Here is a 13,745-nt window from a genome sequence, read left to right as displayed (position 1 = left end):
AATGACAGACAGAATTTCCCTGTTGGGAGGTGTTGTAAAAGCAGTTGGTTTCAAGCAGTTAGTTGCAAGGTGGGGATATTTACTAGAATGTGACTTTTAGTTAAGGTTTGTTTAAAGTAGCCTAACTCTGCACGCATTTTATCCATGTATGAGAAAACCAAAGGTCAAGCTAGATGTAACAGTGGGCCTCATCTTCCCATGGTTTCTTTTCTCTTTCCTACCCCACCCACCAACAACCTTTTATCTAACCCCCCCAACTTCAATGATATTGACTTCATTTATACCCCATATTTCTCACCAATGGGGACTCGAAGCAGCTTATAGCATTCTCCTCTCCTTCATTTTATCCTCATAACCCCCCTGTGTGGTAGGTTAGGACTAGAATTTGTAACTGGCGCAAGGTCTTCCAGTGAGTTTCCATGGAAGAATGGGAATTAGGGCTGTGCATTTTTTTTCCTGGTAAATTTCAGGATTGGGTTAAATGGATCCATTTTTTGGGGGGGAAACCAAAATAATCCAAATACCCATACCGGTAAATGGGTATTTTGACTTTTTTCCGTGTTTCCTGATAAAATCTAGTCCATTATAGTCTATGAGATTTTTTTCTTAGCTCCTGTGGGGGCATTTTTTGAGGTAGAGTTATCAAATTTTTGGGATAGCTGCGAGAGACTCTCCTTGCATGAACCTCAAAGTTTGGTAAAGTTTGGGACAGGGGGTCCAATTTGATGGGCCTCCGAAGTGGTTGCCCACATACTCCATAAGAAATCATTGTAAAGTTTACAATGATTTTCTATGGAGAATGGGGGCGACTCCTTCAGGGGCCCATAGAACATTTATCCCACAAAGATTTTTGTATACAGAATCTTTGTCTATCTATTTTTTTTAAATCCAATATTTTAAAGGGATTGTGATTAACAATTGTTCAATCATAACTGCAGAATCAAAATACTCATCACGCCACTTAGCCAACCATTGAATTTTAGCTGCATAATAATAAAAAAAGTCAATTAGGAATCACAAGTCCTCCAAATTTCCATTTTTGTTGTATTTGATATCAATCCTAGGAGCTTTCTTTTCCCATACGAAATCAGTAACTGCCTCCTGACATTTTAAAAAAAAAAATTCAGTCTCAGATATATGATTTTGGAACAAAAAATTAACTTTGGGCAGCATTCTGATAACATTGATTCTGTCAAACAATGATGGTTTCAAAGATGCTATGTGAGACAGTTTAACATTTACTTCTGTGAGAATTGGGGTTAGATTAAATTCACAAGATTGCGTTTTCTGTTTACTTTTTATTTTATTTTCTCAGAGATACTTTTCCTCAGTGATACTTTTGTCCAGTTTTTTACTGATAAAAATATTGAGAGTACACTCTGATCTGGATGTCAGTTGTAACACAGGTACCCCAGAAGAAAGGTCTAATACACAACCTGGGTATTTATGGATCATTTTGACCCAGTTTCCATGATGGATTTGGACAAGATCCTGGGATCTGTGAAGGCTACTACATGTACCCTCGATCCTTGCCCATCCTGGCTGCTAAAATCATGTAAGGGTCACATTGACAAACCCTTAGTATCTATTGTACACCAGTCATTAACACAGGTCACCTTCCCTGGGCCACTCAAAGAGGTGGTTATCTGTCCGCTACTTTAAAAAAATACAGAAAGATGATGTGGCCAATTATTGACAGTCTCTAATCTACTATTTCTGGGTAAAGTGATTGAGAGAGCACTAGCAGACCATCTCCAAGACTTCTTGGATAACTCATCTGCTCTAGACCTTTTTCAGTCTGGCTTCAGGCCACGCTATGGAACAGAGACAGCTCTGCTAGCTTTGGTTGATGATCTCCATCTGAATGTAGACAAAGGCCATGCCTCTCTGTTGCTCTTATTGGGCTTATTTGCAGCCTTTAATAGAATAGATAATGACATCTTGTTGAGGCACCTGGAGGCAGAAACAGGTTTCGAGGGATGTGCATTGAACTGGTTCAAATAATTCCTCATGGATCGGACTCAAATAGTTGCTAATAGTTGAAAACCAGTTGTCAATCTTGTGGGGTACCACAGGGTGCAGTTCCTTCCCCCATGCTTTTCAATCTCTATGTAAAGCCCCTAGGACAAATCACTCATTGTTTTGGGATTGGCTGTCATCAATATGCTGCCAATACCCAGCTCTATATATTTGTTTCCAAATCTCCTGATGATGCAGTAGAGATCCTGAATCACTGCCTGGCTGCTGTGTTTAACTGGCTAAAAGTGAACAAATTGAAACTAAACCCTGAAAAGACAGAGGTAATGCTCGCTGGGGAGGTCTTGAAGGACATTGTTCTCCCCACTTTTGATGGGGTTCAGCTGACCCTTGCTGACTCAGTTAAAAGCCTCGGGGTTATACTGGATCCAAAATTATTACTGGAGAAGCAAGTTAATGCAGCTACAAAAAACACTTTCAATCAATTCAGTATAGCTCATAAGATGGGCCCTTACCTTGATACAGCTGATCTGGCAACCTGGATCCATGTCAAAATAACACTGAGACTAGACTACTGCAATGTACCATACATCAAAATCAACTCAAAAACTCCAAGTGGTGCAGAATGCCATGGCTCGGCTATTATCAGAAGCCAGATGGAGCATGAATATTACTCCCATTCTGCAGACACTCCATTGGCTGTCCATTTGGTACCAGGCTCAATTTAAGGTTTTGGTTATCACACAAAAAAAACCTTCATGGCCTTAGTCCCTAATATCTGTGGGATAGCCTCTCCCCATATGCTCCACAACAGCTTTGCTCATGTCAGCAGGGGCTTCTGCGGGTACCAACCTGCAAATGGGCAAAATCAGCAACTGCCTCTGCAGATGCTTTCTCCGTTGTGGCTTCTTCCTTGTCAGGAAAGTTCCCACTCCCCTGGCTTTCTGCAAACTATGCAAAATTGAATCATTCAAGAGGGCTTTTCTGCACAGATAATAGGGTTGCACTGTACAAAATGGTTCACAAACTGACTCGGATAAATGATTCGGGACTGAGGTCTATATTGCTGTGTATAGCTTCATGTAAATAGGATCCTATGATGTACTTTTTTGCAGCGCTTAATGTATCATGTTAATACTTATGCTATACTTCATTGCTTTCTGGTGGTTCTGCAATGCCTGCCTGAAAGGTATTTCGCCTTTCAGCACTCTGCAATGCCCGTGTGTACATAAACACGGCTCAGACGTGACATTCGTGTCATGGGTCACACACACCCCTTCTCTCCTGCTCTCTGCTTCTCTGCTGTACAATCCACTCTCAGTATGCATTGCTAAGGCTACAATCTTGGTGAAAGGGAACATCTCCTGACCAGAGAATTAGTTTGAAAGATTCTATTGTTCCTTGGAAAGAACTTTCTATGCTTAAGTAAAATGCAGTTTTAACTTGTTGATTCCAGCAGGCGATGACGTTGTATGTATGAGATGGTCAGAAAAGTACCAGAATATGAAGGAATCTATAAAGTCGGTTGCTCAAGGAGCAGCCATGTAAGATTGAAGGATTCATGCTTCATTATGCTAATGCTGTAGGGATTAATTCTAATAGTGCAGCTTGCCTGTAGCTTTGTCTTGTGACTTTTGTTTTGTTCACTTAACAGCTGAAGAGACTTCCTCTCAGCGTGTACTGTTAAACTAGTTTGAATCTTTTGACTAGCAAACTGGTTTAAAAAGAATTTCTGATCTCCAGAGTGCTATTGTGATCTGACCTAATCCACATAGCACTTTTCCAGGCACTACAGTCCCAGACTTCTAAAATTCTAATGCAATGTTTATTGAACGTCCAATTTTGTTGATTGCACTGACTCATTAAAGGCACTTTCACCCATGCTGAATAATGCACTTTCAGTGCACTTTGAAGCTGGATATTACTGTGTGAACTGGCAAAATTCACTTGGAAACAATCATTAAAGTGTACTGAAAGTGGATTGAAAGTGCATTATTTGGCATGGGTGAAAGTGCCCTATGTGTCATCCGCCTTGAGTCCCTGTGAGAAACGTGGACGCTAAATAACACAAATAAATAATAAAAATATCATTTGTTTTTAAAAAGATGCATCCCCAAAATTTGGAAGTTAAAATCTACCCAGGGAGTAATCTGTATTTTGTATGGCAAACATAAACTAAGACACACTCATTACTCATTTCCTATTCTGGAGATTTCTATATCCTTATTAACCAACTTTTAACAGATTCATAATAATCAGATTATATTCATTGGTATCATCACCTCTAGCTTCCCATCTTGGTCCCACTGAGTCTCTGCTTATGGTGTAATATATATTAACTTGATTGTGAAAACAGAGGCCCTGTTTTCTTGTTGGTATTGTGACTGAGCTTGAATCATGCTTTGCTGATTAGAGCTTGACATTGATAATAGGATGTCGTATACCCTTGACCGAAGAATGGTTAATCTCCCATTATGTAGACCAATCTGCTAATAATGTTTGGACCTCCCCTCTGTGGCTTCCATAGATTAATTCACATAAAACCCTTCACCCAACACTGAATAATTTCCTACAATTTCTGTCCAGCTGTTATTGATGGTCACTGATCCTCTTTGTCATTTGATTTTGCGCAACCCAGTTTTTCATGACACTCTTTACCTTCAGGAGGGGGCGTGGCTCAGTGGTAGTACATCTGCTTCACATGCAGAAAGTCCCAGATTCAATCCCTGGCAATTTCCCTTAAAAGAATCAGGTAGAAAGTGGCAAGAGAAATGTCTACCTGAGAGCCTGGAAAGCTACTGCCAGTCAGAGTAGACAATATTGACCTTTATAGACCAATAGTTTGAGTCAGTACAAGGCATCTTTATGTGTGTGTATACATAGGAGTGCAGATTTACACCTGGATGTACTGGAGATGTGACAACCCAATACTGCAGTTTTGAGCAAATGCCCCTTTTTTCTGTTACTCACTTCTTCAATGGTCCTTTGTGTCTTGTTCTCACAAGCTCCTGCAAAATGCAAGCAAGCCGGTCAGGTGGATGTCCCTGGACAGCATTTTTCAGACCTTTGATTTCCAGATCCTTCTGATGAAGCAGCAACAGCAGGACACGTGGATTGGTTGTTGGCTGGGAGCTCTGCTGCGGATAATTAAGGTCTCTAGTACAGAGGGAGGAAAGAAGCCAAGTTTGTTAATTTTTTTAAATCCCAGCTTCCTTCCAAGTAATCCAGGACAAAGTACACAGTTCCTTCTCCTTCCAACCTTATTCCTCAACAATACTTTGACATAGATTAATGACTTGCACTAATTTACTGAGGATTACATTCTGCAGAATTTTTCTGCTAATGGTGGTATTTCCTTCCAGTGTAAGAAACCTTGAGACACGGGAAGAACCTGTCTTGCTAGGGGAAGGCTCCTTTGGCTGAAGAAAAATGCCACCTAATGGAAAAGTACCACAGAATCCAGAGAACTTGACAGCTAAGCCTGAGATTAGAATCTAAGTCCCTGCTCCACTCCATACACCAGTGTATTTTTTTATTTATTTAATAGGGCTCTTTTCAGGTTTATAGAAAGATCTGTCTTGCCTGTTCACAACTCCAGTCTCTGGATTTACACAGATTTGGCCAAGTTGAAAATTAGATATATTAATACGTGAATAAAAAGGATTCTTGCAGTCCCTTGAAGATTTATTACAACATAAGTTTCCATAGTGGAAACTGATCTATCAGTCTTTAAGGGATCACAGAACACTATTCAGTTTCCATCTCACAACAGAGTAATAGGCTACCAAAACCAACGGTTTGATCACAGTCTTTGTACTAATAGTCATCACCAGCGCTGACAGATCTGACACACAAACTTTGGTGTCAGGTATTCTGAAAAGTCATGTATCCACCTGAATTAATATTGAAAACCTGGAAAGGTGGCATAAAAAGGTACTACATAAATAAAAATAAATGACTTTAATAGAAGCTAGAAATGTTGGGTCCAGGCCCCAAAAGAGTTCTTAGAATCCTCTCATTGTTGCAGTACAGTTATGGAGAAAGCTCCATCAGGTGATATTTTGCCTTTTAATGCAGTTCTTAAAGATATAAGAGTTCTTTCTGGTTCTAGGCCTGCAAACCCCATCTAGTAGATACTGGAAGAATTAACATGGTTTGATAATTTCATGGCAATATTATTTCTCTGCTGCTATGAAAGTATCAGAAGAGTGGAAGAGAAGTTTTAACAGATATGTCTAGGTCAGGGGTGGGGAACATCAGGCCCAGGGGCCATTTAAGGCCCGCAAAATCATTTGGTCTGGCCCTTCGTGGGTCCTGGCAGATCTCTAGCTCAGAAGGATCTGAGACTGGTGATCCACCCCTTCCCATTTACAGGAATAGCCTCTATTCAAGGCAGATGTGAGTTTGTTTTGCCCAGAAAAGGAACCTTTTCCCCCCTTGCAGAGAGTCATTAGCTATGGAGCTGCTAGAACCGCCCAAGAAACTGTATTAACCCTTTCCCACCTGGGCCGTGGAGAAACATATTCCCTCTGTACTACAAGAGGGCTAGGAGCGGAAGTGGCGACAATGGAGGGGTCAAAGGAGGCAGGGCCAGAATGCACAGGAGGGGGAGGGAGTTCCTAGTCAGCATGTCCTCATTTCATCCCTGCAGGTGGAGGTAGCAGGAGATGGCTGTAGAATCCGGCCCTGACCATGCAGAGCAGGAGCTACTCCAGTGTGTGGCTGGATGGCTATGCCTGGCTGGTGCAACAGACCATCCTGTGCCATCAGGTGGGCGAATGCGCCACTGGTTGGGTGCCTGCCTGCTTGCCTGCACCGGGGGGTCATCTGGGGCAGCTGCCTGCTTTGGGGCTTGGTTTACTAATTTTTAAGTTGATAATTCTGTATGGCTCACGAATGATGTTATAACTATCCAAATGTCCCTTGGTGGAAAAAAGGTTCCCCACCCCTGGTCTAGGTGAATATGATAGTGCTATCCTGGCATCAGGATGAAACACAAAATTGTATTGAGATTAATTTATTCCCTTACATTTTATCTCACTCTTCCACTGAAGCTCTCTTCATTTTAAGATCATGAGGTAGGTCAGTCTGAGAGAGAATGAGTGGTTGAAGGTTATCCAATGATTTTGTTTGGTAGAGTGGTGATTTTAACCCAGTTAAAACAGAGTCCCAGTTTGACTCTTTAACCACTACACGACACCAGCTTTCAAACCTGGTTACATTCCACTTTGGAGAGGATTTCTATTCCAGTTTAAGAGGTCTGAGGAAGCTAGAAGCTTTACAGCTGCAACGTCTCCCATCACAGTGATAAGAAAACTGCCCCTTCTGACCATCACCTTGCTTCAGATCTGTCCAAGCATCTTCCAGTTCTAATGAAGGTATTCCCATACAGAACAGTCAAAAATAGCTTCATCGGACCTGACATTGCTGCAGAACATTTTGTTGTGCCAATAGTACATGAAAACGTAAAGGCTATGAAAGGATGTGAAGAGTACTTACTCAGTCTCTTGTTTTGTAAGTTCAATACTAGTGTGGGAAGCAGTGGAAACACTGTCCCTTTTTTTGAAATCCTCTTCAGATCGCAACAAGCTGACTTTGGTGACTACAGGAGGTCCCTCCGGGATAATGTGTTCCATCTCAACTTCCCTTATAGTTCCGTTGTTCGGAAGAACACTATTCTTTTTTTCTGTAGCTGGAAGATCTTCCATAGTCAGACATGGAATGCTATACTGGTGTTTCGTGTGTAAAAGAAAAACAGCATATAGAACTTTTTTGAACATCAGAACTTTATTATTTTTCTACTCCACTAGAGTTGTCAAATGAACCTTTAATATCAGCCTTGATCTGTGAACAATTATCAGGTGATGCTATTCAACTTCATGTCATGAAAAGCTTTCACTGCCCATGTCCACTCATTAAACCTCTATTAAAGGGATGGGAGATCTCCTTTCATGTCCAGGTTGCTACCCTAATTACCACTGGTCTCAGGGCCATTGTACATGTTGCATGTCCATGTATATATCTGTTTACCACCAACTGAACCCTTGACTCGAACAGGGAGCCTCCACCAGCCTCTGTTCCTGTCCAGTATGATGCATGTTTTTTCTTTGTGTGTTTTTGTTCTTGCCATACCTTATATTTTTAGGACTTCACACTTAAACAAGTAAAAGCTAAAAGGAATGCTGTAACACTTTAAAGATGAACAGATTCTTGTGTTTGCTGCTGCTGCCTAACATAGCAACCCTAGAGGAACACTTCACAACTAAGAAGACAATGTGTGAAGAGGCGTTTGTTCCCCAATGTATGTTTCCTTAGGTCAGAAATAGATATGCACTCCAAATGGTATTGGAAGTGTCCTAAATATACATGTTTTGCATTCCAAGTCATCTTTCCGGGGCAGAGAATGTACATTCAAACCACTTCCACAACATGTGGAATGTATGCCAGGTCTTCACTTATACAGGGTTATTAAGAGCCCATTCCTGAGCTGAGGCATACGGGGATGGCGGGGAAGAGGCGCAGCGGCAAAGTCACGCCGCCTCCTATCGACTTTCGGCCCGATTCTCAGGAATGGGCTGTAAGTCAACTCCACTTTATTATGACAGTATCCTCTACAGGTAACCCCATGGAGATAGATGGTGCCTGTACAAACAGCTCAGAACAAGAGAATATGCAGATCCCCAAACACAGTGATAATGTGGGCTGATTCTAACAAAACAGTTTCCTTCAATGGAGGAATATCCAGAGGCACTCAAACGTAAGATTAGCAAATCTGCATGAATTCCCAGAAAAGAATGCTGAACAAGCAGGGGCAATTTTCTGCTTATGGATTTTTTTTTTGGTAAGGTTTGAGCTTCTTTGTTTTTCAGTTGGGTAAACAGATATAGATATAGATAGACACACAATAACATGGAACAAGCAGAGCAAATTATTAAATGCACATGTTAAGGAGAATATTAGAAATTGTGATTAAGATGCACAATCCCAGACCCATTTTATCAGTGCCCTATAATGAGGAGCTTAACATTCTCCAACCGACCATAGCATTTTCAAATATTCAGAAAATGTGTTTGAGATTGTTTGATCTTCCTTTGTGATGGCAATTACAATATTTACAATAATTAACATTTAATAGACTCAATATTTAATACCTTCATACATAAAACAAATTAACTGGTCAAAATCCTTAGAACGATCTCATGGTAAGTGGTTCATTAATCACATGTGCATATAAAAATTTCATCTGAAAACAGTCGGCTAACAAAGATTAAGGTCCAGTAAGTGCAAGGATATAAGAACAGAGTAGAACTATCATAATTAGTATAACAATATAAGCAAGTGTAGCAAATGAGACTGGAAGTATCATTCCAGGAATGGTGGTTTCCATAAGGATATTGTTGTAGGCAAGGACTCTAAACAAAGCCATTCAGGGTTATTTTTCTCCAACTGAATGTGAATACTTGTTATTCTGTTCTACTTCAGATGCTAAAAGAGGGCTGCTTGATTTCTATAGGACATGCATTAACTGTGCAGTTCTAAAGGTTGTCCTGATTCATTAATTTAATGGTGGTACTCAATGTTTTATACAGCATGATTTTTATCCATTGTTACAGACCAAAAATATTTCAGTAGTTCATGGATTCTCTGACGTAATAGCTAGAACAAAGTCAGTAAAGGCATTTTCCTATGTTGCGGTCTACACCAGAGCAACCATGGGATGCTGACATTTGCTAAGTAGAAGCTTTTGAGAGAAAACCAAGGTGGAAAGACAATCATGGTAGGTGGATGAGGCCAAAGTCCATCTGCAAAGAGGGTAGAGGGATTGCTATCCTTGTAGAGGCAAGGCAATGCCATTTACCTCTGTTTGAACCAGTGCATTGGCACATATAGATGCTACCTATGATTAATGGGAATTACTCCCAAGAAGATACACAGGATTGCAGCCTAGGCTAATGGCTAACTAAATTTGAGTCCACTAGCACCTTAAAGACCAGCAATATTCTTCAGGGTAGAAGCTTTTGTAAGTTAAAGCTCCCATTGTCAGTGGTAACAGATGAAGAGAGCTTTGACTCACAAAAGCTTATATGCTAGAAAACGTTGTTGGTCTTTAAGGTGCAAGAGGTCTCAAATTTTGTTCTACTACTACAGAGCCCTGTGGCGCAGAGTGGTAAGCTGCAGTACTGCAGTCCAAGCTCTGCTCACGACCTGAGTTCGATCCCAACAGAAGTTGGTTTCAGATAGCCGGCTCAAGGTTGACTCCGCCTTCCATCCTTCCAAGGTCGGTAAAATGAGTACCCAGTCTGGCTGGGGGTAAAAGGAAGATGATTGGGGAAGGCACTGGCAAACCACCCCGTAAAAACAAAAGTCTGCCTAGTAAATGTAGGGATGTGACATCACCCCATGGGCCAGGAATGACCCGGTGCTTGCACAGGGGACCTTTACCTTTACCTACTACAGACTAATGTGGCTGCCCACCTGAAACTATCTTAATGGCTAACTGTTGGTGCAAAATATTTTAATCGTTATATCAAAACAGATAAAATCATGCAGGAGAAACATCTGTCAGGGGCAGCTGGCCCCACTAGCTAGCAATACAGCTTCCAAGTTCCGCAGCTTCCAAGCAGTGTGCTTCTCAATATGAGATGAAGGCACTAGATGAAAGGATAACTGTCAAAAGAATGAGCTGATTATGCATTCCCAATAGCATCTGCATGGCCACTGGTAAAGACAGAGGCTGCATTTGGTTGTCACTCTTAACAAAAAAAGGGTTGTTTCTGGGCTCTGGGCCCTGTTGCTCTCACTCCCTTCTTGCAGAGACAATTGATATTAAAATCCAATTCCAGCAACCCATGCTGTCCAAATACAGGTGCATGGTTTAACTGGGGTTATTTCCTCCCCCAATAACTGGGATGCTTAACCAGAGTTACATTCAGGTTCATGGCCCAGGTTAGAACAGCGTAATAAGGAGGCATGTGCATGAGCTTGACAAGAAGCCAGGTTCGTGCACATTTTAACTTAATCACAGTCAAGTGTGATATCTTAATGCAGCCAGAGCATTAGATTAGATTCCCCTTCAGGCTGACACTGCAAAACTATGCTGATGTTCTTAGTAGAATGTAGTGAGGTTAGCAGCACAATTGTATAGCATTGCTGGAGTAATCTAATTATTATAGTTGCTTAGCTTGAGCCAGAGCCATCCTATTACTTGCAAACTGGTGCCAGATACATAGAAGGGTCATTAATTTTCCCCACATGACAGATTCCTTTACATCTGGCCTAAATAGATTTAGCTTAGATAACGGCTCCGGAATTCCAGACAGCACAGATTTATGGAGACAGCTAAATCACAGTTCCCTGACATCTGAATATAATGATCCCCAGTGTGGTGCACCTTGACCCCAAGGTGTGGTAAAGGTTGATGGAATGATAGAGAGTTTGCACTGGTGCCAGTGCTGTTGGTAGGGGAGGAGAGCCCCTACTCCAACCAAGTCCAAGCAGTAACCATCATAGCCTAAAGGGTAACTGGTGCCCGGGCTTGCTTTCTGGCTCTACTTATTTTCATTACAAGCCTGTGTTTGCTTGAAATTACATTGCCACAACAGCAGTTCCCCCATTGGCAAAAGTGAGGAGCCACCGACCCACAGTAAAAATGAAAGTAAATGTAAGATCTGAAAGAAACAAGGGGAGAGGGAAGAGTTATGACCCTTTAGTATCAGCCAAAGAAATGCATGCCACCCTCCTAGCACTTGCTACATTCAGAATGCCCTCACACATAAAATCCATTGTACATAGGCTTATGAACTCAATTATACTGGGTTCAATCAAGGTCTCCTGTCCAAACTGATGATCCTACAAAGACTTGCCAATGGTAATTAAAATTACCTCTCAAAATGTCCTGTTCCGCCTCAGCAGCTTCCTTCTTCTCAGCAAGGCCTACTGTCAGCACTCCCCTTGTCTAAGACATGTTCAGCTACAGCTTTTGCACAGCTGCAAACAGCTGGAAAAGTCTCCGGGAAGAGGTCAGGGGAGAGGGGCTCCTGCCCTCCGGGCTTTCCAGCAAGGCTTTTGAGGCAGCCTGAGACTGGGCAAATGGGAAACCCTGGCTTCTGCTAGTGTTGTGCTTGTGCTCTCCCCCAGGAAAAAGTAGGTCTCTGAGGTGCAGGGGTGTTGATTCTGGGAGACAAAGCTTTAAGAGATGCAAGAGGAAATCTTAAACAGGATTGCTCAGAAGTAAGTGTAAGTGTCTGGACCCCTCCTCCCACTAAGGAGAGCCATGGATGGCACAGGGACCAAGGACTGACAGCAAAGCAAGACACTGCTCTCCACCAAATGGAAGCATCTTGGAAAATTTTGGGAAGCCTTTAAACTAGGGTTGCCAACCTCCAGGTACTAGCTGGAGATCTGCTATTACAACTGATCTCCAGCCAATAGAGATCAGTTCACCTGGAGAAAATGGCCACTTTGGCAATTGGAATCTATGGCATTAAAGTCCCTCCCCTCCCCAAACCCCGCCCTCCTCAGGCTCCACCCCAAAACCTCCCGCTGGTTGCGAGGAGGGACCTGGCAACCCTCCTTTAACCAAATTCTGATTTGCTGTGAGTCTGAATTAAAACTGGGCAAATCAGTTTCCTCCTTGCAAACCGGCATTCTTAATTGAGATAAAACTAGGGTTGCCAAGTCTGGCAATGTTGAAAATTGCGTTAAATGCAATATGACAGGCTTAAAATAGATTTTAGAAGGCAGAAAAAGTATGTAAAGACATAAATTATAAATTTGTTTTTTTCTGGCTTGTTCATATGGGTTAGATGGACAGAAAGCAGAGGGCAAGCATCTATAATTTTAAGATCTCCAAGAGAAATTATGCAGATACTATTTTTTCCTCTAACCCTTGAAGCATTAGGACCTGTCAAGCGGCATCTACAGAACTTTCCGCCAGTGTCTGTGTGTGTGTGTGTTAAGTGCCATCAAGTCACTTCCGACTCATGGCGACCCTATTAATCAATAGCCTCCAAAATGTCATATCTTTGACAGCCTTGCTCAGGTCTTGCAAATTGAGGTCTGTGGCTTCCTTTATTGAGTCAATCCATCTCTTGTTGGGTCTTCCTCTTTTCCTGCTGCCCTCCACTTTTCCTAGCATGACGGTCTTTTCCAGTGACTCTTGTCATCTCATGACGTGACCAAAATACGATAGCCTCAGTTTAGTCATTTTCGCTTCTAGGGTCAGTTCAGGCTTGATTTGATCTATAACCCACTGATTTGGTTTTTTGGCAGTCCATGGTATCTGTAACCCTCTCCTCCAACACCACATTTCAAAGGAATCTATTTTCTTCCTATCAGCTTTCTTCACTGTCCAGCTTTCACACCCATACATAGTAATAGGGAATACGATGGCACGAATTAACTAAATCTTGGTGGCCAGTGACACATCCTTACACTTCAAAATCTTTTCTAGCTCCTTCATGGCTGCCCTTCCCAGTCTCAATCTCCTTCTGATTTCTTGGCTGCAGTCTCCCTTTGGGTTGATGGTGGAGCCAAGGAATAGAAAGTCTTCAACAATTTCAATTTCCTCATTGTCAACCTTAAAGTTGTGTAATTCTCCTGTAGTCCCCCAGTACAAACTCGTTAAAGTAAAATATCCTGTCCTAGACACTCAACCCACTTTCGGAAGGTTTGTTAACCATCTTAAGGTTAAAAAAAGGTAAAGGTCCCCTGTGCAAGCACCGGGTCATTCCTGACCCATGGGGAGACGTCACATCCCGACGTTTTCT

General features: G+C 41.9%; 1 protein-coding gene across 1 annotated transcript in view; it reads right to left on the bottom strand.

Moving 5' to 3' along the window:
• The window catches only part of LMNTD2 (lamin tail domain containing 2), a 58,653-nt gene extending 50,968 nt beyond the window's left edge, over positions 1 to 7,685 (bottom strand). The window contains exons 1-2 of the mRNA XM_056851969.1: positions 7,477 to 7,685; positions 4,948 to 5,133 (exon numbers count right to left, since the gene is read on the bottom strand). Coding sequence (XP_056707947.1) covers positions 4,948 to 5,133; positions 7,477 to 7,685 — 395 coding nt within the window. The remainder of the gene's footprint in view (positions 1 to 4,947; positions 5,134 to 7,476) is intronic.
• Positions 7,686 to 13,745: the final 6,060 nt, after the last annotated feature.

Source organism: Euleptes europaea, chromosome 6 (genome assembly GCF_029931775.1).
Source record: "Euleptes europaea isolate rEulEur1 chromosome 6, rEulEur1.hap1, whole genome shotgun sequence".
Classification (NCBI taxonomy): Eukaryota; Metazoa; Chordata; class Lepidosauria; order Squamata; family Sphaerodactylidae; genus Euleptes; species Euleptes europaea.
This window is presented reverse-complemented; position numbering and strand designations above follow the sequence as displayed.